Source organism: Nerophis ophidion, linkage group LG05 (assembly GCF_033978795.1).
Source record: "Nerophis ophidion isolate RoL-2023_Sa linkage group LG05, RoL_Noph_v1.0, whole genome shotgun sequence".
NCBI lineage: Eukaryota > Metazoa > Chordata > Actinopteri > Syngnathiformes > Syngnathidae > Nerophis > Nerophis ophidion.
The window spans coordinates 74,790,825-74,813,193 of NC_084615.1; the positions used below are offsets into that span (position 1 = coordinate 74,790,825).

The 22,369-nt window shown below is 41.9% G+C and overlaps 1 protein-coding gene across 2 annotated transcripts in view; it reads left to right on the plus strand.

Moving 5' to 3' along the window:
- The window catches only part of neurl1b (neuralized E3 ubiquitin protein ligase 1B), a 160,124-nt gene that overhangs the window by 130,451 nt on the left and 7,304 nt on the right, over nt 1–22,369 (plus strand). For both annotated transcript variants that reach the window (XM_061901979.1, XM_061901980.1), the window contains exon 4: nt 13,883–14,623. In XM_061901979.1, coding sequence (XP_061757963.1) covers nt 13,883–14,623 — 741 coding nt within the window. The remainder of the gene's footprint in view (nt 1–13,882; nt 14,624–22,369) is intronic.

Sequence of the window (22,369 nt, forward strand, 5' to 3'; positions counted from 1 at the left end):
TATTATTCTAAATTTTGAAGCCAATATGTCAGTTTTACTGTAAATGAATATCGGCTCCAAATATTAGTTATCAGCCTCCTTCAATACTAATAATCGGTATATCTGCCCTGAAAAAAACAGTTTCGGTCGATGTCTATACTTTTAATAACCCATAAACTTCTTAATTTTGAACAGGAAAATGACACTTATATCACTGAAATCGTCTTTGCAAAACCTGTCTGATAATACTGGTTTAATGTAAATCAATTAATGTTTGAAATTGTAAATCAATCAATCAATCAATCAGTCAATGTTTACTTATATAGCCCTAAATCACTAGTGTCTCAAAGGGCTGCGACGACATCCTCGGTAGGCCCACATAAGGGCAAGGAAAACTCACACCCAGTGGGACGTCGGTGACAACGATGACTATGAGAACCTTGGAGAGGAGGAAAGCAATGGATGTGGAGCGGGTCTAACATGATACTGTGAAAGTTCAATCCATAATGGATCCAACACAGTCGCGATAGTCCAGTCCAAAGGGAATCCAACACAGCAGCGAGAGTCCCGTTCACAGCGGAGCCAGCAGGAAACCATCCCAAGCGGAGGCGGATCAGCAGCGCAGAGATGTCCCCAGCCGATACACAGGCAAGCAGTACATGGCCACCGGATCGGACCGGACCCCCTCTACATATACCCTGCATGCATTAGCCAAACTCGATTTGGAAAAAGTATACATGTTTTTGTCATTTATTTTGTTCCCATACAAAGTTTGTCGTTGTTCCCATTGGGTTGAGTTTTTCCTCGCCTGATGTGGGATCTGAGCCGAGGTTGTCATTGTGGCTTGTGCAGCCCTTTGAGGCATTTGGAATTAAGGGCAATGTAAGTCAACTTTGAGTGATTGATTGATTTATGGATATGCTGTCAAAAAATAATAATAATTTTCTGGGGTCAACATGTTGAATTAATATTACCAGGGATTATTTCTTAACATTAAGCTTATTAATCATAAGTTCCTGATATTATCTTATGCAACACGAGAGGGATAAAATCTCCAAAATGTCTCTTAGGATGCTAACCACTACAAACAACAATGATATCAATTTTATTTACACATAGAATAATAATACTTCCTTTAACAATATTGAGTGCCGATAAAACCAAGAGTGTTTTGGCGTTGCTTCTGGTTCGAGTTTACTGAGTTTCTACCAATCGTGACTAATAATGCAGAACATTTCAAGGCAAAAATCAATTTGAAAGCCCACCAAATTGCAAAGGAAGATCAAAGGCCCTACAATCGTTATATAAAGTAGTATAAAGGGAATCTAAACGGATATTTTTATTGGAATAAATCTTCGAAGTCAGCTGTAGCATTTTTAAGCATGGCTTTGACAACCGCTAAACAATAAATATGGAGCTAATTTAAGCCGCTTCCTAAGAGGGCAGAGAGCAGCTGAGCCAACCACAGTTTCAATGTCAATGTTGCATGTATAGTAGCAGCATCACAGACTAGACCACAACAACAAAACATAAAACAAGTGTCCTCCATTCACTCCTAGTTCTCTCGCTACACTCTTATGTCATTTCTTTCCCTGGCTTTGCGGGACCTCTTGTAGGTCTTCTTTTATTTCCATCAGCGCCTGCCCTGTAGTTCCATCCCTTACTTGTGTTTATATTCAGTCTGACAGGAGCTATGACCATGTTTGGTCAAGACGGCAGATCCCAAGAGCTTTGGTGAGGGGCCAGTGCTCTTGTCTGCTACGCCATCACTAGAAATAGTCGTAAAGGAATGGACCATAAGTTAAAGGGAGACAGATATGTTTACAGCACTTGTGTTTTTATGAAACCTTTTTACAATACTAAAGTGTAGTGAGTTGAGATCATAAGGAGGAAAGTCATGTGGGCGTTAATCAACTGTCTTTTATTCTTGATTAGACTCCGTGATGTAATGCAATACTTAAAGTTATCTTCCTTGTTATTTATAAGTTAAGAAAGAGGGTTTTGTTGGGGTTTTTGTGTCTGCTGTACAGATTTACTTTACACAAGAGAAGTGTGGGATACTTCTCTTGTAGTCCTATTTGCATTTGACTTTATTAAATGGATTTATTTAATGTCTGACGCTGAGGGAATAACAAAGGGGAAAATGTGCGAGAGCATGTAACCAAACGGGATAAAACAGAGCAACAACAACAGTATCAGCAAATACGATATGTACAAATATTATATGAAAAGTTTAAGCAAATAAACAGTCAGTGAAGTAAATATTAATAACACAAAAATGACAATGAATATTATTGCATTACATATGGAGCAATACAAAAACTAATATAAATAGCACTATTAATAATAACTAATAATAATAATAATTACCTCTATTATACACAATAGATAGGCACCAGCGCCCCCGCAACCCCAAAGGGAATATCAATGTTTACTTATATAGCCCTAAATCCCTAGTGTCTCAAAGGGCTGCACAAACCACAACACAAACCACTACGACTAAAACAAAGATCTACCGTAATATTTCCACTCCTGCTCACATAATTCTGCTCGATAATAATAATCCATCCATCCATCCATTTTCTACCGCTTATTCCCTTTTGGGGTCGCGGGGGACGCTGGCGCCTATCTCAGCTACAATCGGGCGGAAGGCGGGGTACACCCTGGACAAGTCGCCACCTCATCGCAGGGCCAACACAGATAGACAGACAACATTCACACTCACATTCACACACTAGGGCCAATTTAGTGTTGCCAATCAACCTATCCCCAGGTGCATGTCTTTGGAAGTGGGAGGAAGCCGGAGTACCCGGAGGGAACCCACGCATTCACGGGGAGAACATGCAAACTCCACACAGAAAGATCCCGAGCCTGGATTTGAACCCAGGACTGCAGGACCTTCGTATTGTGAGGCAGACGCACTAACCCCTATGCCACCGTGAAGACAGATAATAATAATAATAATAATAATAATAATAACTAATGTTAATAATAATATATTTTATATCACTCTGACCACATTATTAGGGCAGTCATACTGGAAATATGCAAACATTGTAAAGAAATGTCGTGTTTGTCATTCGCAATCCTTATGTAAGACAAGAAAACATATGATTTCATGCATTGTAACTCCACCCATTTTCTACCGCTTGTCCCTTTCTGGGGTGGCGGGGGAGGGTGCTGGAGCCTATCCCAGCTGCATTCGGGCGTAAGGCGGGGTACACCCTGCATTGTAAATGGTACATAAATATGATGGAGGGTCAGGGGTGGTACAGCTCGGTTGGTAAAGCGGCCGTGCCAGCAACTTGAGGGTTCCAGGATCGAACCCCGTTTCTAGTCACTGCCGTTGTGTCCTTGGGCAAGACACTTTACCCACCTGCTCCCGGTGCCACCCACACTGGTTTGAAAATGTAATTTAGATATTGGGTTTCACCATGTAAAGCGTTTTGAGTCACTAGAGAAAAGCGCTATATAAATATAATTCACTTCACTCTCATTATACTACAAACATCCAGAATGTACCAGCAATAAGCGGTAGAAAATGGATGGATGCTCAAAAATGCTCATTGTCATTTCTATATTCAATCAATCAATGTTTATTCATATAGCCCCAAATCACAAATGTCTCAAAGGACTGCACAAATCATTACGACTACAACATCCTCGGAAGAACCCACAAAAGGGCAAGGAAAACTCACACCCAGTGGGCAGGGAGAATTCACATCCAGTGGGACGCCAGTGACAATGCTGACTATGAGAAACCTTGGAGTGGACCTCAGATGTGGGCAACCCCCCACTTATATTATTATTTATTTCACTAACTGCTTACTTGCTATCACTTTTACGATCATATTTGTACATATCGTATGTGCTGGTGTTGTTCTATTGTTGTTGTTGTTATTGTTTGCTGTTGTTGATTTTGTCTCTCTGTCTAATCCCCCTCTTATCCCCACAATTTCCCCCTCTGTCTTCCTTTTTTTCCTCTTTCTATCGCCTCCTGCTCCGGCCCGAATGCACCAAATGATAATATAAATACATTTAATAAAGTCAAATTGAAATAGGGCGACAAGAGAAGTATCCTACACTTCTCTTTTGTAAAGTAAATCTGAACAGCCGGTATGGGCATCTACATCAACTATATGATTTGCCAGAGAAGCTGGACAGGACAAAAAAAAAAGAAAATGAATGGATGGATGGATTATACACAATATAATTTTTGCAAATGCAACAATGCATACCGTATTAGTTCGGTGTATAAATCGCTCCGGATTATAAGTCCCACCTGCCAAAAATGCATAATACAGAAGGAAAATACACTGGAGTATACGTAAGTCACATTTTTGGGGGAAATGTATTTAATAAAACCCATCACCAAGAATAGACATTTGAAAGGCAATAAATAAATAAAGAATAGTGAACAACAGGCTGAATAAGTGTACGTTATATGACGCATAAATAACCAACTGAGAAGGTGTCTGGTATGTTAACATAACATATTATGGTAAGAGTCATTCAAATAACTATAACATATAGAACAGGGGCGCTCACACTTTTTCTGCAGGTGAGCTACTTTTCAATTGACCAAGTCGAGGAGATCTACCTCATTCCTATTTATAATTTATATTTATTTATTTATGAAAGAGACATTTTTCTTAACAAGTTAATGGTGTTTAATGATAATACAAGCATGTTTAACACATATAGATTCCTTTCTTTCATGAAGACAAGAATATAAGTTGGTGTATTACCTGATTCTGATGACTTGCATTGATTGGAATTAGACAGTGGTGCTTATAACGTCCGCATTTTCAAATGGAGGAAAAAAAAAAGTCCTCCTTTCTGTCCAATACCACATGAAAGTGGTTGGATTTGGCATCTCATTTGTCCAACTTGCATACTCGTTTTTAAACACTTTGTTATGAGAGTAGCATATGTGTGTGGCCCTTTAATGTCTGGCAGCAGGTGAGTGACGTCAGTGACTGTGCGGGTGGGCAAGCAAGTGAGAAAGCGGTCGCTGAGGGCGGGGGAGAAATACATTGGCATCAAACGCCGTAGCTTGCTAGCTTGTGCACGCTAGCTTTCTGAGACTCTTATTTTGTTAGCACAGGCAGGATGAAACAGGTCTTTTATGGTGAAGACAGGAACTGTGCAGTCGGTCTTTAGAGTTTTGACAGTAGGTACGGAGTCTCTAGAAATAAAATGTGTTTCTCTGCGTCCGCCCTGTTAGTGATTTTTTTCTTAAATATGAGCTCGCAGCAGCCAGCGTCATCTCACAAGATCTTCGGGTGCCGAGAATGTCAAACAACTGACGAAAGTGAAGTCTTGGTATGATTGATGATTGCTCATTTTTATGTCTATTTTTTAATGCCTGGCTTGAGATCGACTGACACACCCTCCGAGATCGACCAGTCGATCGCGATCGACGTAATGCCCACCCCTGAAATAGAACATGCTATACGTTTACCAAACAATCTGTCACTCCTAATCGATAAATCCCATGAAATCGTATACGTCTAGTCTCTTATGTGAATGAGCTGAATAATATCATTTGATATTGTACGGTAATGTGTTAATAATTTCACACATAAGTCGCGCCTGAGTATAAGTCGCACCCCTGGCCAAACTATGAAAAAAACTGCGACTTATAGTCCGAAAAATACGGTATATGTAATGAAAACTTGGATTACAAAAGAAAGCAGATAAATTGAGGGAAAGAAAGAGAAGCAAACTATATAAACCTTATATGTTGTACGTGTTTTACCCAGTTTTCCCTAGGGGGAATGTTAATATATGTTTGATGAAACGTGATTATATGCATGAGTGAATGAATGCATATGCGCTTGTGTGTGCACAGCATGTGTATATGTATGTATGTTTGTACGGTGAATGTGCATGTGGATGCACGAACCCCGTTTCCATATGAGTTGGGAAATTGTGTTAGATGTAAATATAAACGGAATAAAAAGATTTGCAAATCATTTTCAACCCATATTTAGTTGAATATGCTACAAAGGCAACATATTTGATGTTCGAACTGATATATATATTTTTTTTGTGTGCAAATAATCATTAACTTTGGAATTTGATGCCAGCAACACGTGACAAAGAAGTTGGGAATGGTGTCAATAAATACTGATAAAGTTAAGCAATGCTCATCAAACACTTATATGGAACATCCCACAGGTGTGTAGGCTAATTGGGAACAGGTGGGTGTCATGATTGGGTATAAAAGCAGCTTACATGAAATGCTAAGTAATTCACAAACAAGGATGGGGCGAGGGTCACCACTTTGTAAACAAATTGTCGAACAGTTTCAGAACAACATTTCTCAACGAGCTATTGCAAGTAATTTAGGGATTTTACCATCGACGGTCCGTAAAATCATCAAAAAGTTCAGAGAATCTGGAGAAATCACTGCACGTACGCGATGATATTACGGACTTTTGATCCCTCGGGCGGTACTGCATCAAAAACCGACATCAGTGTGTAAAGGATATCACCCCATGGGCTCAGGAACACCTCATAAAACCACTGTCAGTAACTACAGTTGGTCGCTACATCTGTAAGTGCAAGTTAAAACTCTACTATGCGAAGCAAAACCCATTTATCAACAATATCCTGAAACGCCACCGGCTTGGCTGACTGATGCAAAGTGGAAAGGTGTTCTGTGGTCTGACGAGTCCCCATTTCAAATTATATTCGGAAACAGCGGACGTAGTGTCCTCCAGAACAAAGAGGAAAATAACCATTCGGATTGTTATAGGCGCAAAGTTCAAAAGCCAGCATCTGTGATGGTATGGGGGTGTATTAGTGCCCAAGGCATGGGTAACTTACACATCTGTGAAGGCACCATTAGTGCTGAATGGTCCATACAGGTTTTGGAGCAACATATGTTGTCATCCAAGCAACGTTATAATAGACGCCCCTGTTTATTTCAGCAAGACAAGTGTTACAACAGCGTGGCTTCATAAAAAAAGAGTGCGGGTACTGTCCTGGCCCGCCTGCAGTCCAGACTTGTCTCACATCGAAAATGTGTGGCACATTATGAAGCGTGAAATACGACAGCGGAGACTGTTGAACGACTGAAACTCTACATAGAACAAGAATGGGAAAGAATTCCACTTTCAAAGCTTCAACAATTAGTTTCCTCAGTTCCCAAACGTTTATTGAGTGTTGTTAAAAGGTGATGTAACACAGTGGTGAACATGCCCTTTCCCAACTACTTTGGCATGTGTTGCAGCCATGAAATTCTAAGTTAATTATTATTTGCAAAAAAAATAAAAGTTTATGAGTTTGAACATCAAATATCTTGTCTTTGTAGTGCATTCAATTGAATATGGGTTGAAAAGGATTTGCAAATCATTGTATTCCGTTTATATTCACATCTAACACAATTTCCCAACTCCTATGGAAACAGGGTTTGTATTGTACTGTACTTGTTTATGTATGTGTGAGCCGATGTATGTGCCTAAGTACTTATATCTGTGCGTTTGTATGTATGTATGTATAAATGTATGAATAATTATGTGTATGGTGTTTGTTGTTTAACAATGGTTAACGTATTTTAACACTTGCATGGAAATTAGAGATACATGTTTGCCTTTACATTACACCTTTGACATTAGTAATGTATGCAATTTTACACAAGTGTGACAGGTAATGTTAAACTGTGACTTAAACAATTGCCTGGACAGTAAACAAAGGGTGGCTAAGAATCTGTTGAATGATGACGGTTGACATCAATGATTTCTAACACCAAAACTGTTCTTGTGTCATTTTTTTTGAAGAAGGACAGAATTAAAAGAGCTCTGAATTGATTAAACGTTTTGGGAGAATTTTAGCAATTTCCCTGACCAAAGAACTTGACCAAAATACCAGAATTATTTGCTTGTACAACGTCTGGCTGGAGAGACTAATCTTACCATTAACCTCGGAAGTTTGAAGTCGCAGCCGGGAATGACGTCACAGCGCGTTCCAATTACGAAGTCAGAAATCAAGATGGCCACGTCCCCGAAAGCTGTTCTTGCGCTTGCCTCATCTGAGTATAAACAACATATGGAAAAATATGTTGGCCTTCTCCAACCTTCAAACACGGTATATGAAGAGGAAACACAGACCCTGTTGCTCGCTAAGTAAAGTAACACATTAACATTTTTTTATTTACACTATGTCCAACAATACATTGTATACGGTTGATATATCGCGACAAAAAATTGTCAGGAGTGCTAATAACGTACATTACAGCTCTGAGTGTATTGTCTACACCAGGGGTGCCCACACTTTTTCTGCAGGCGACCTACTTTTCAATTGACCAACTCGAGGGGAGCTACCTCATTTATATATATCATTTATATTTATTTATTTATGAAAGAGACATTTTTGTAAACAAGTTAAATGTGTTTAATGATAATACAAGCATGTGTTGATTGATTGATACTTTTATTAGTAGATTGCACAGTACAGTACATATTCCGTACAATTGACCACTAAATGGTAACACCCGAATAAGTTTTTCAACTTGTTTAAGTCGGGGTCCACGTTAATCAATTCATGGTAACACATATAGATGTCTTTCTTTCACAAAGACAAGAATGTAAGTTGGTGTATTACCTGATTCTGATGACTTGCATTGATTGGAATCAGACAGTAATGATGATAACGCCCACATTTTCAAATGGAGGAGAAAAAAAGTTGTCCTTTCTGTACAATACCACATGAAAGTGGTTGGTTTTTGGCATCTAATTTATCCAGCTTCCATACACTTTACAAGAAAAACATTGGCGGCAAATTCCGTAGCTTGCTTGATTGACATTCACGGCACCCGAGGGTCTTGTGAGATGACGCTGGCTGCTGCCAGTTCATTATTATGAAAAAATGACAGAGAGGAAGGCGAGAAACACTTTTTATTTCAACAGACTTTCGCGCCGTCCCTTCCGTCAAATCTCTAAAGGCCGACTGCACATTTCCTATCTTCACAATAAAAGCCCTGCTTCATGCTGCCTGCGCTAACAAAATAAGAGTCTCGGAAAGCTGGCGTGCACAAGTGATGTGCACGCCAGCTTTCTGAGGGATCACTTGTGCACGCCAGTTTTCCGAGACTCTGTATTTAGTTAGCGCAGGCAGCATGAAGCAGGGCTTTTATTGTGAAGATAGGAAATGTGCAGTCGGCCTTTAGAGTTTTGACGGAAGGTATGGCGCGAGAGTCTGTTGTAATAAAAAGTGTTTCTCGCCTTCCTCTCGGTCATATTTTCATAATAATGATCTTGCAGCAGCCAGCGTCATCTCACAAGACCCTCCGGTACCGTGAATGTCATTTAAGTGACGTCTTGGTGAAGATTGATGATCACTAATTTTTAGGTCTATTTTTTTTAAAAGCCTGGCTGTAGATCGACTGACACACCCCCCGCGGTCGACTGGTAGCTCGCGATCGACGTAATGGGCACACCTAGTCCTGAGGACTATGCCGACTTTCTGTATAGGAAATCTGACCTCAGGGGGCGTTCCAGTTGAAATTTTTGACTGGGAAGACACACCATAACACCTCGAATAAGACGACTTACAACTGCCGACGGTTGCCAGCAAGACAAGCTAACCATCACTAACTTCCGAGCTTCAAAGCCTTCGAACCGCAACATTTGCATAAAAAAAAAGATTTCACCGCAACAAATGCACAGCAGGAGGACGTGGAAAGGAGTCGAGAATCAGGTAGTAACCTAGAAGTAATAACAATGTTTGATCATATTGAAGCCAGGCTGAAGAAAGTGTCTGCGAGGGTGGATCAACAGCATAAGGATTAAGGAAGTAAGGATGAATACTGCTACACTTCTTTGAACAAATGGAGAGACTTCAAGGAAATGTTGTTGGGCTATACGAAAAAGTGAACGTTTTACAGACGAAAATCATATCTCAAATGTGTCAGATCAAGGAAGCGCAAGAGTATTTCTGTATGAACGATATGATTATGACGAGGCTTCTGATAACACGCATGCCTAATGGCAGAGCAGCTGATAACAGGGGAGGACAAGATGCTGCTGCTTCACCAGAGCAACAGGTGGTCAACTTTCGCCATTCAAAAGGGGGTGAATGTGGATGTCCACAACGTCAAAACATGCATTCCAATGTCTAGCAGGAATAAGACCACTCCTGTCATCAGCAAATTGGTTCACCAACAAAAAGCAAGGTGGCTTTGCTAAGGCAGAGTCAATCAATCAATCAATCAATCAAGCCCTAAATCACGAATCAAAGGGCTGCAGAAGCCACAAAGACGTTCCTCAGCTCAGATCCCACGAACTGAAAAGAATAAACGTCTACATCAGTGAGCGTTTGACAAAACGAAGCGCTGACATGGCAAAGAAAGCACGGAAGTTGAGGAAGCAGGGAAAAATTCAGGGCACAAGGAGCGCCCGCTGTAAAATCTACATCAAGTTAAATGGAGGACAGGAAGAAGCCAAAGTCAATGTTGTTAAAGACATCAAGGAACTGGACAAGTACTGAAGATGTTATCATATCCACTGCAAGAAAATAAAAGACTCATAACAAGTTGATGCAGCTGAAAAACCCCCAAAACAAGATGGATTGTGTGTAACTCATAACATTCATTGGCCACATCCAATAAGTTAGTTCTTCAAGAATTAATAATCATGAAGTGTACAAATAAGTAAACATTTTCAGACCTTTTTTTTTAAATTATCTACTTATTGAAATGCAATTTTAAGTTAAGGTGTGAATGAATTTTCATATATGGTGAATTGTGCAAATCTCCAACCGTTCATCCATCTTCTTCCGCTTACCCGAGGTCGGCTCGCGGGGGCAGCAGCCTAAGCAGGGAAGCCATGACTTCCCTCTCCCCAGCCACTTCGTCTAGCTCCTCCCGGGGGATCCCAAGGCGTTCCCAGGCCAGCCGGGAGACATAGTGTTCCCAACGTGTCCTGGGTCTTCCCCGTGGACGTGCCCTAAACACCGCTCGGGTGGCATCCTGACCAGATGCCCGAACCACCTCATCTGGCTCCTCTCGATGCAACGGCTTTACTTTGAGTTCCTCCGGGATGGCAAAGCTTCTCACCCTATCTCTAAGGGAGAGCCCCGCCACACGGCGGAGGAAACTCATTTCGGCCGCTTGTACCCGCGATCTTATCCTTTCGCTCATGACCATAAGTGAGGATAGGAACGTCAATCGACCGGTAAATTGAGAGCTTTGCCTTCCGGCTCAGCTCCTTCTTCACTATAACGGATCGATACAACCTCCGCATTACTGAAGACGCCGCACTGATCTGCCTGTCGATCTCATGATCCACTCTTTCCCCCACTCGTGAACAAGACTCCTAGGTACTTGAACTCCTCCACTTGGGGCAGGGTCTCCGCCCCAACCCGGAGATGGCACTCCACCCTTTTCCGGGCGAGAACCATGGACTCGGACTTGGAGGTGCTAATTCTCATTCCGGTCACTTCACACTCGGCTGCGAACCGATCCAGTGAGAGCTGATGATCCCAGCCAGATGAAGCCATCAGGACCACAACATATGCAAAAAGCAGAGACCTAATCCCGCGGCCACCAAACCTGAACCCCCTCAACGCCTTGACTGCGCCTAGAAATTCTGTCCATAAAAGTTATGAACAGAATCGGTGACAAAGGGCAGCCTTGGCGGAGTCCAACCCTCACTGGAAATGTGTTCGACTTACTACCGGCAATGCGAACCAGGCTCTGACACTGATCATACAGGGAGCGGACTGCCACAATAAGAGAGTCTGATACCCCATACTCTCTGAGCACTCCCTACAGGACTTCCCGAGGGACACGGTCGAATGCCTTCTCCAAGTCCACAAAGCACATGTAAACTGGTTGGGCAAACTCCCATGCACCCTCAAGAACCCTGCCGAGAGTATAGAGCTGGTCCACGGTTCCACGACCAGGACGAAAACCACACTGTTCCTCCTGAATCCGAGGTTCGACTATCCGACGTAGCCTACTCTCCAGTACACCTGAATAAACCTTACCGGGAAGGCTGAGGAGTGTGATCCCACGATAGTTGGAACACACCCTCCGGTCCCCCTTCTTAAAGAGAGGGACCACCACCCCGGTCTGCCAGTCCAGAGGTACCGCCCTCGATGTCCACGCGATGCTGCAGAGTCTTGTCAACCAAGACAGCCCCACAGCATCCAGAGCCTTAAGGAACTCCGGGCGGATCTCATCCACCCCCGGGGCCTTGCCGCCGAGGAGCTTTTTAACTACCTCAGCGACCTCAGCCCCAGAAATAGGAGAGTCCACTACAGATTCCCCAGGCACCGCTTCCTCAAAGGAAGACGTGTTGGTGGGATTGAGGAGGCAATCCCACTAATAAGGAAGCAAAGGCGATACTATCCTTAAATGTTCTCTTTATTTGGGGATCTGATACCGTCCCAAAAATAGCCATTTCTGCACATGGTGTCAGATTTAAATCCAGTGCATTAGCAAGGTGTTTGAAAATAGTTGTCCAGTAATCAAACAAATGGGGACAAGACCAAAACATGTGCGTCATGTTAGCAGGTGACATGTGACATCTGTTACAAGTATCCGAGATATTGGGATATATTTTGGAGGGTTTGGAATTAGTGAAATAAATACGGTGGACTACCTTAAATTGTATTAAATTAAGCCTTGAACAGGATGTACTGTTGTTAATTTGGGTTAAAGCAGAATCCCAATCTCCATCATCTGTGGCTCTGCCAAGCTCTTCTTCCCAATTCCCTCTGATTTTATCAAGAGATGTTTTACCAAACTGGGAGATTAAGGTGTAGATTTTGGAAATTAGGCCTTTTTGATTTGTGGGAATATCTCAAATTGAATCAGTTAGTGAATTATATTTATATAGTGAATCCAGGGTGTACCCTGCCTTCCGCCCGATTGTAGCTGAGATAGGCGCCAGCGCCCCCCGCGACCCCGAAAGGGAATAAGCGGTAGAAAATGGATGGATGGATTATATTTATATAGTGAATTATATTTATATAGCGCTTTTCTCAAGTGACTCAAAGCGCTTTACATAGTGAAACCCAATATCTAAGTTACATTTAAACCAGTGTGGGTGGCACTGGGAGCAGGTGGGTAAAGTGTCTTGCCCAAGGACACAACGGCAGTAACTAGGATGGCACAAGCGGAATCGAACCTGGAACCCTCAAGTTGCTGGCACGGCCACTCTACCAACCGAGCTATGCCGCCCCAATTTGCGAATTTGGTGGAGTGTTAGGGAAAGAGAGACGATTTGATTTAACAAAATTACGAAGCTGAAAGTATCGAAATAGGTGAGATTTTGGTAGGTCAAATTTTTCACATCGTTCACTGAAACTAGCGAAAACATCACCAATATATAAGTCTTTTACCCTGCTAAGGTTTGACTGCTTCCATAGAGAAAACGCTACATCTGTGCTAGGAGGGAGGAATAGGTGGTTATGGAACTTTTCATGTCTGACAAAAAAAAAACTGTCTTGAACTTGGTAGTCGTTTCTTCTGTATCAGCAATTGTGTCATTTAAGAAGGCCTCTGCATGGTAAGATACAATACTATTTGACAATTTTCCATGTCCCGATAACTTCAGGAAAAAAAAAACCTGGTATGACAAAGGGTTTAAGTCCGAGTTTTACTGGTTGAAACCTGAATCGTACGACTTTTGGGAAACATTCTTTCCAGACACGATCAAATGGAAGTTTACCAGTATCCCATAACAGATTGTGTTGGGCCTTGAAGGTTCCACTGCACTTATAGCTCCTAATGCGATAACATAAACAAAAGTAGACTGCAGAATACGTAAAGAGGCCTCAATGACAGATGTATTGTAGATCAGATATTTGGGCTAAGACCAAGAGAGTTTACATTAGATGAGACATTATGCTATATAACCAAGTGACACGTTTTTTTTTTTAACCATTGCAGAAAGCACGTTTGCTGAGAGTGTTGGATCCAGCTGCCTGAGTGCGGCCCGCCTCAGTGCCTATCTGCCCCAAAGCAGCCACGACTCTGCCAATTACAGTAACAATCAGCTGGAGAACAACCAGGCGGCCGCTGCCAAAATGGCCAACATCCAGCTCAATAACTACACCCAGCTTATCCCTTGTTGCTCTTCCAACGCTTCCTCCACAACGCCATCCTCTTCTGCCTCCACCGGATCCAGCGCCCCCCGGGTGGTCCGTAGCCTTCCTTCGCCGCTGGACAGCGACTTGCACTTTCACCTCATCCGTGGCTCCGACGTCATACTGTCTGCAGACCGTTTGGCCGCTTGCATCCATTTTCTGGACAGCAGTCGGACTCTTGTGTTCAGTGATCGACCCCTGCACACGGGAGAGACTTTGTACGTAGAGGTTGGACATCTGGGTCTGCCTTACTTTGGGGCACTTTTGTTTGGGTTGACATCATGTGACCCAGCGAGTCTTCACGCCGGTGACCTGCCGGCCGACCCCGAGATTCTCCTAGACCGAAAGGAGTACTGGGTGGTGCACCGTGGCTTCCCCATGCTGTGTGCCGGAGACGTGCTCAGCTTCAGCCTGCTACCCAGCGGTGAGGTGCACCACGGCGTGAACGGAGTTGGACGAGGCAGGCTTCTGTGCGTGGACTCCTCTCAGGTGCTGTGGGCCTTCTTCGCCCTGCACGGGGCTCTCAACAGACTCAGGATACTTGGTAAGTTGAGCATATAAGCAACCAAAAGGTCATCTGTGGGCCATAATATTAACCGCATCTTACGGACTATAAGGTACACTTAAAATCTTTTTTTTCTCTCAAAACTCGACAGTGTGCCTTATAGCCCGGTGCGCTTAAAGGCGAACATTATCACCAAACCTATGTAAGCGTCAATATATACCTTGATGTGGCAGAAAAAAGACGATATTTTTTTAACCGATTTCCGAACTCTAAATGGGTGAATTTTGGCGAATTAAACGCCTTTCTGTTTATCGCTCTTTTGGCGATGACGTCAGAACTTGACGTCTCCGGGTCTCAGCTCTGTTATGTTCCATTTTTTCGACCATTTTTTGGAACTTTGGAGACATCATGCCTCGTCGGTGTGTTGTCGGAGGGTGTTACAACACTAAAAGGGAGGGATTCAAGTTGCACCACCGGCCCGAAGATGCGAAAGTGTCTGCCGCCAGACCCCCATTGAATGTACCAGTGTCTCCACATTTTACCGGCGATGACAGACATGGCACAGAGATGTATGGATAACCTGCAGATGCATTGGCAACGATTAAGTCAACGAAATCACAAAGGTGAGTTTTGTTGATGGTGTTGACTTATGTGCTAATCAGACATATTTGGTCACGGCATGACTGCCAGCTAATCAATGCTAACATGCTACGCCAATCGATGCCAACATGCTATTTCCGCTAGCTGTATGTACATTTGAAACTAGATACCCACATTTAATGCGAAACAAACACTTACCAATCGACGGATTTAAGTTGCTCCAGTTTCTCAAGATGCAAAAGTCCGCACATTTTACCGGCGATGCTAATAAGGCAGCCATGCTATGGACCACTTCATTAGGTACACCCATGCTATGGCCGAATAGCGTCAATAGCTATTCGCTCAATGGCTTCAATTTCTTCTTCAATTTCGTTTTCGCTATCTGTCTCCATACTCCGACCATCTGTTTCAATACATGCGTAATCTTTTGAATCGATTAAACCGCTGAAATCCGAGTCTGAAAGGTGAGTTTTGTTGATGTTGACTTATGTGCTAATCAGACATATTTGGTTGCGGCGTGACTGCCAGCTAATCGATGCTAACATGCTACGCTAATCGACGTTAACATGCTATTTACCGGCGGTGCTAAAGCAGACATGACACAAAGATGTATGGATAACCTGCAGATGCATTTGCAACTATAAAGTCAACAAATTCACAAAGGTGAGTTTTGTTGATGTTGACTGCCAGCTAATCGATGCTAACATGCTATTTACCGGTGGTGCTAAAGCAGACATGGAACAGAGATGTATGGATAACCTGCAGATGCATTTGCAACTATATTACATTTCCTTCCACCCACATTTAATGCGAAAAAAACTTAAAATGATGAGAGTCATTGAATGACGTGGTGGACTACTTCAAATTATGTCAGAAAACACATTAAATGACGTGGTGGACTACTTTAAATGATGTGGGAGACCACATTGAATGACGTGGTGGACTACTTTAAATGATGTGGGAGACCATATTGAATAACGTGGTGGACTACTTCAAATGATGTGGGAGACCACATTGAATGACATGGTGGACTACTTTGAATTATATGGAAGACCACATTGAATGACGTGGTGGACTACTTCAAATGATGTTGGAGAACACATTGAATGACGTGGTGGACTACTTTAAATGATGTGGGAGACCACATTGAAAACATGGTGGACTACTTTAAATGATGTGGGAGACCACATTGAATGACGTGGTGGACTACTTTAAATGATGTGGGAGACCACATTGAATGACGTGGTGGACTACTTCAAATGATGTGGGAGACCACAATGAATGACGTGGTGGACTACTTCAAATGATGTGGGAGACCACATTGAATGATGTGGTGGACTACTTTAAATGATGTGGGAGACCACATTGAATGACGTGGTGGACTACTTCAAATGATGTGGGAGACCACAATGAATGACGTGGTGGACTACTTCAAATGATGTGGGAGACCACATTGAATGACATGGTGGACTACTTTAAATTATATGGAAGACCACATTGAATGACGTGGTGGACTACTTCAAATGATGTGGGAGACCACATTGAATAACGTGGTGGACTACTTCAAATGATGTGGGAGACCACATTGAATGACATGGTGGACTACTTTAAATTATATGGGAGACGTAATCATTTAAAGTAGTCCACCACGTCATTCAATGACGTGGTGGACTACTTTAAATGATTTGGGAGACCACATTGAATGACATGGTGGACTACTTTAAATTATATGGGAGACCAAATTGAATGACATGGTGGACTACTTTAAATGATGTGGGAGAACACATTGAATGACATGGTGGACTACTTTAAATGATGTGGGAGACCACATTGAATAACGTGGTGGACTACTTCAAATGATATTCCCACATCAATAAATGATATGGAAGACCACATTGAATAACGTGGTGGACTACTTTAAATTATGTGGGAGACCACATTTTAATGACATGGTGGACTACTTTAAATGATGTTCCCACATCAATAAATGATATGGAAGACCACATTGAACTACGTGGTGGACTACTTTAAATTATATGGAAGACCACATTGAATGACGTGGTGGACTACTTTAAATTATATGGGAGAACACATTGAATGACGTGGTGGACTACTTTAAATTATATGGAAGACCACATTGAATAACGTGGTGGACTACTTCAAATGTCAGAAAACACATTGAATGACGTGGTGGACTACTTTAAATGATGTGGGAGACCACATTGAAAACATGGTGGACTACTTTAAATGATGTGGGAGACCACATTGAATGACGTGGTGGACTACTTCAAATGATGTGGGAGACCACATTGAATGACGTGGTGGACTACTTTAAATTATATGGGAGACCAAATTGAATGACATGGTGGACTACTTCAAATGATGTGGGAGACCACAATGAATGACGTGGTGGACTACTTCAAATGATGTGGGAGACCACATTGAATGACGTGGTGGACTACTTTAAATGATGTGGGAGACCACATTGAATGACGTGGTGGACTACTTCAAATGATGTGGGAGACCACAATGAATGACGTGGTGGACTACTTCAAATGATGTGGGAGACCACATTGAATGACATGGTGGACTACTTTAAATTATATGGAAGACCACATTGAATGACGTGGTGGACTACTTCAAATGATGTGGGAGACCACATTGAATAACGTGGTGGACTACTTCAAATGATGTGGGAGACCACATTGAATCACGTGGTGGACTACTTTAAATGATTTGGGAGACCACATTGAATGACATGGTGGACTACTTTAAATTATATGGGAGACCAAATTGAATGACATGGTGGACTACTTTAAATGATGTGGGAGAACACATTGAATGACATGGTGGACTACTTTAAATGATGTGGGAGACCACATTGAATAACGTGGTGGACTACTTCAAATGATATTCCCACATCAATAAATGATATGGAAGACCACATTGAATAACGTGGTGGACTACTTTAAATTATATGGAAGACCACATTGAATGACGTGGTGGACTACTTTAAATTATATGGGAGAACACATTGAATGACGTGGTGGACTACTTTAAATTATATGGAAGACCACATTGAATAACGTGGTGGACAACTTTAAATTATATGGGGGACCAAATTGAATGACATGGTGGACTACTTCAAATGATGTGGGAGACCACAATGAATGACGTGGTGGACTACTTCAAATGATGTGGGAGACCACAATGAATGACGTGGTGGACTACTTCAAATGATGTGGGAGACCACATTGAATGATGTGGTGGACTACTTTAAATTATATGGAAGACCACATTGAATGACGTGGTGGACTACTTCAAATGATGTGGGAGACCACATTGAATGACGTGGTGGACTACTTCAAATGATGTGGGAGACCACATTGAATAACGTGGTGGACTACTTCAAATGATGTGGGAGACCACATTGAATAACGTGGTGGACTACTTCAAATGATGTGGGAGACCACATTGAATAACGTGGTGGACTACTTCAAATGATGTGGGAGACCACATTGAATAACGTGGTGGACTACTTCAAATGATGTGGGAGACCACATTGAATAACGTGGTGGACTACTTTAAATGATGTGGGAGACCACATTGAATGACATGGTGGACTACTTTAAATTATATGGGAGACCAAATTGAATGACATGGTGGACTACTTTAAATGATGTGGGAGACCACATTAAATGACGTGGTGGACTACTTTAAATGATGTGGGAGACCACATTGAATAACGTGGTGGACTACTTCAAATGATATTCCCACATCAATAAATGATAAGGAAGACCACATTGAATAACGTGGTGGACTACTTTAAATGATGTCGGAGAACACATTGAATGACGTGGTGGACTACTTTAAATGATGTGGGAGACCACATTGAATGACGTGGTGGACTACTTCAAATGATGTGGGAGACCACAATGAATGACGTGGTGGACTACTTCAAATGATGTGGGAGACCACATTGAATGACATGGTGGACTACTTTAAATTATATGGAAGACCACATTGAATGACGTGGTGGACTACTTCAAATGATGTGGGAGACCACATTGAATAACGTGGTGGACTACTTCAAATGATGTGGGAGACCACATTGAATGACATGGTGGACTACTTTAAATTATATGGGAGACCAAATCATTTAAAGTAGTCCACCACGTCATTGAATGACATGGTGGACTACTTTAAATTATATGGGAGACCAAATTGAATGACATGGTGGACTACTTTAAATGATGTGGGAGAACACATTGAATGACATGGTGGACTACTTTAAATGATGTGGGAGACCACATTGAATAACGTGGTGGACTACTTCAAATGATATTCCCACATCAATAAATGATATGGAAGACCACATTGAATAACGTGGTGGACTACTTTAAATTATGTGGGAGACCACATTGAATGACGTGGTGGACTACTTCAAATGATATTCCCACATCAATAAATGATATGGAAGACCACATTGAATAACGTGGTGGACTACTTTAAATTATGTGGGAGACCACATTTTAATGACATGGTGGACTACTTTAAATGATGTTCCCACATCAATAAATGATATGGAAGACCACATTGAACGACGTGGTGGACTACTTTAAATTATATGGAAGACCACATTGAATGACGTGGTGGACTACTTTAAATTATATGGGAGAACACATTGAATGACGTGGTGGACTACTTTAAATTATATGGAAGACCACATTGAATAACGTGGTGGACTACTTCAAATGTCAGAAAACACATTGAATGACGTGGTGGACTACTTTAAATGATGTGGGAGACCACATTGAAAACATGGTGGACTACTTTAAATGATGTGGGAGACCACATTGAATGACGTGGTGGACTACTTCAAATGATGTGGGACACCACATTGAATGACGTGGTGGACTACTTTAAATTATATGGGAGACCAAATTGAATGACATGGTGGACTACTTCAAATGATGTGGGAGACCACAATGAATGACGTGGTGGACTACTTCAAATGATGTGGGAGACCACATTGAATGACGTGGTGGACTACTTTAAATGATGTGGGAGACCACATTGAATGACGTGGTGGACTACTTCAAATGATGTGGGAGACCACATTGAATGACATGGTGGACTACTTTAAATTATATGGAAGACCACATTGAATAACGTGGTGGACTACTTCAAATGATGTGGGAGACCACATTGAATAACGTGGTGGACTACTTCAAATGATGTGGGAGACCACATTGAATAACGTGGTGGACTACTTTAAATGATGTGGGAGACCACATTGAATGACGTGGTGGACTACTTCAAATGATGTGGGAGACCACATTGAATGACGTGGTGGACTACTTTAAATGATGTGGGAGACCACATTGAATGACGTGGTGGACTACTTCAAATGATGTGGGAGACCACAATGAATGACGTGGTGGACTACTTCAAATGATGTGGGAGACCACATTGAATGACATGGTGGACTACTTTAAATTATATGGAAGACCACATTGAATGACGTGGTGGACTACTTCAAATGATGTGGGAGACCACATTGAATAACGTGGTGGACTACTTCAAATGATGTGGGAGACCACATTGAATAACGTGGTGGACTACTTCAAATGATGTGGGAGACCACATTGAATAACGTGGTGGACTACTTCAAATGATGTCAGAAAACACATTGAATGACGTGGTGGACTACTTCAAATGATGTGGGAGACCACATTGAATAACGTGGTGGACTACTTCAAATGATGTGGGAGACCACATTGAATGACGTGGTGGACTACTTTAAATGATGTGGGAGACCACATTGAATGACATGGTGGACTACTTTAAATGATATGGGAGACCAAATTGAATGACATGGTGGACTACTTTAAATGATGTGGGAGACCACATTAAATGACGTGGTGGACTACTTTAAATGATGTGGGAGACCACATTGAATAACGTGGTGGACTACTTCAAATGATATTCCCACATCAATAAATGATAAGGAAGACCACATTGAATAACGTGGTGGACTACTTTAAATGATGTCGGAGAACACATTGAATGACATGGTGGACTACTTTAAATGATGTTCCCACACCAATAAATGATATGGAAGACCACATTGAACGACGTGGTGGACTACTTTAAATTATATGGGAGAACACATTGAATGACGTGGTGGACTACTTTAAATGATGTGGGAGACCACATTGAAAACATGGTGGACTACTTTAAATGATGTGGGAGACCACATTGAATGACGTGGTGGACTACTTTAAATGATGTGGGAGACCACATTGAAAACATGGTGGACTACTTTAAATGATGTGGGAGACCACATTAAATGACGTGGTGGACTACTTTAAATGATGTGGGAGACCACATTGAATAACGTGGTGGACTACTTCAAATGATATTCCCACATCAATAAATGATAAGGAAGACCACATTGAATAACGTGGTGGACTACTTTAAATGATGTCGGAGAACACATTGAATGACATGGTGGACTACTTTAAATGATGTTCCCACATCAATAAATGATATGGAAGACCACATTGAACGACGTGGTGGACTACTTTAAATTATATGGGAGAACACATTGAATGACGTGGTGGACTACTTTAAATGATGTGGGAGACCACATTGAAAACATGGTGGACTACTTTAAATGATGTGGGAGACCACATTGAATGACGTGGTGGACTACTTTAAATGATGTGGGAGACCACATTGAAAACATGGTGGACTACTTTAAATGATGTGGGAGACCACATTGAATGACGTGGTGGACTACTTTAAATGATGTGGGAGACCACATTGAATGACGTGGTGGACTACTTCAAATGATGTCAGAAAACACATTGAATGACGTGGTGGACTACTTCAAATGATGTCAGAAAACACATTGAATGACGTGGTGGACTACTTTAAATGATGTGGGAGACCACATTGAAAACATGGTGGACTACTTTAAATGATGTGGGAGACCACATTGAATGACGTGGTGGACTACTTTAAATGATGTGGGAGACCACATTGAATGACGTGGTGGACTACTTCAAATGATGTCAGAAAACACATTGAATGACGTGGTGGACTACTTTAAATGATGTGGGAGACCACATTGAATGACGTGGTGGACTACTTCAAATGATGTCAGAAAACACATTGAAT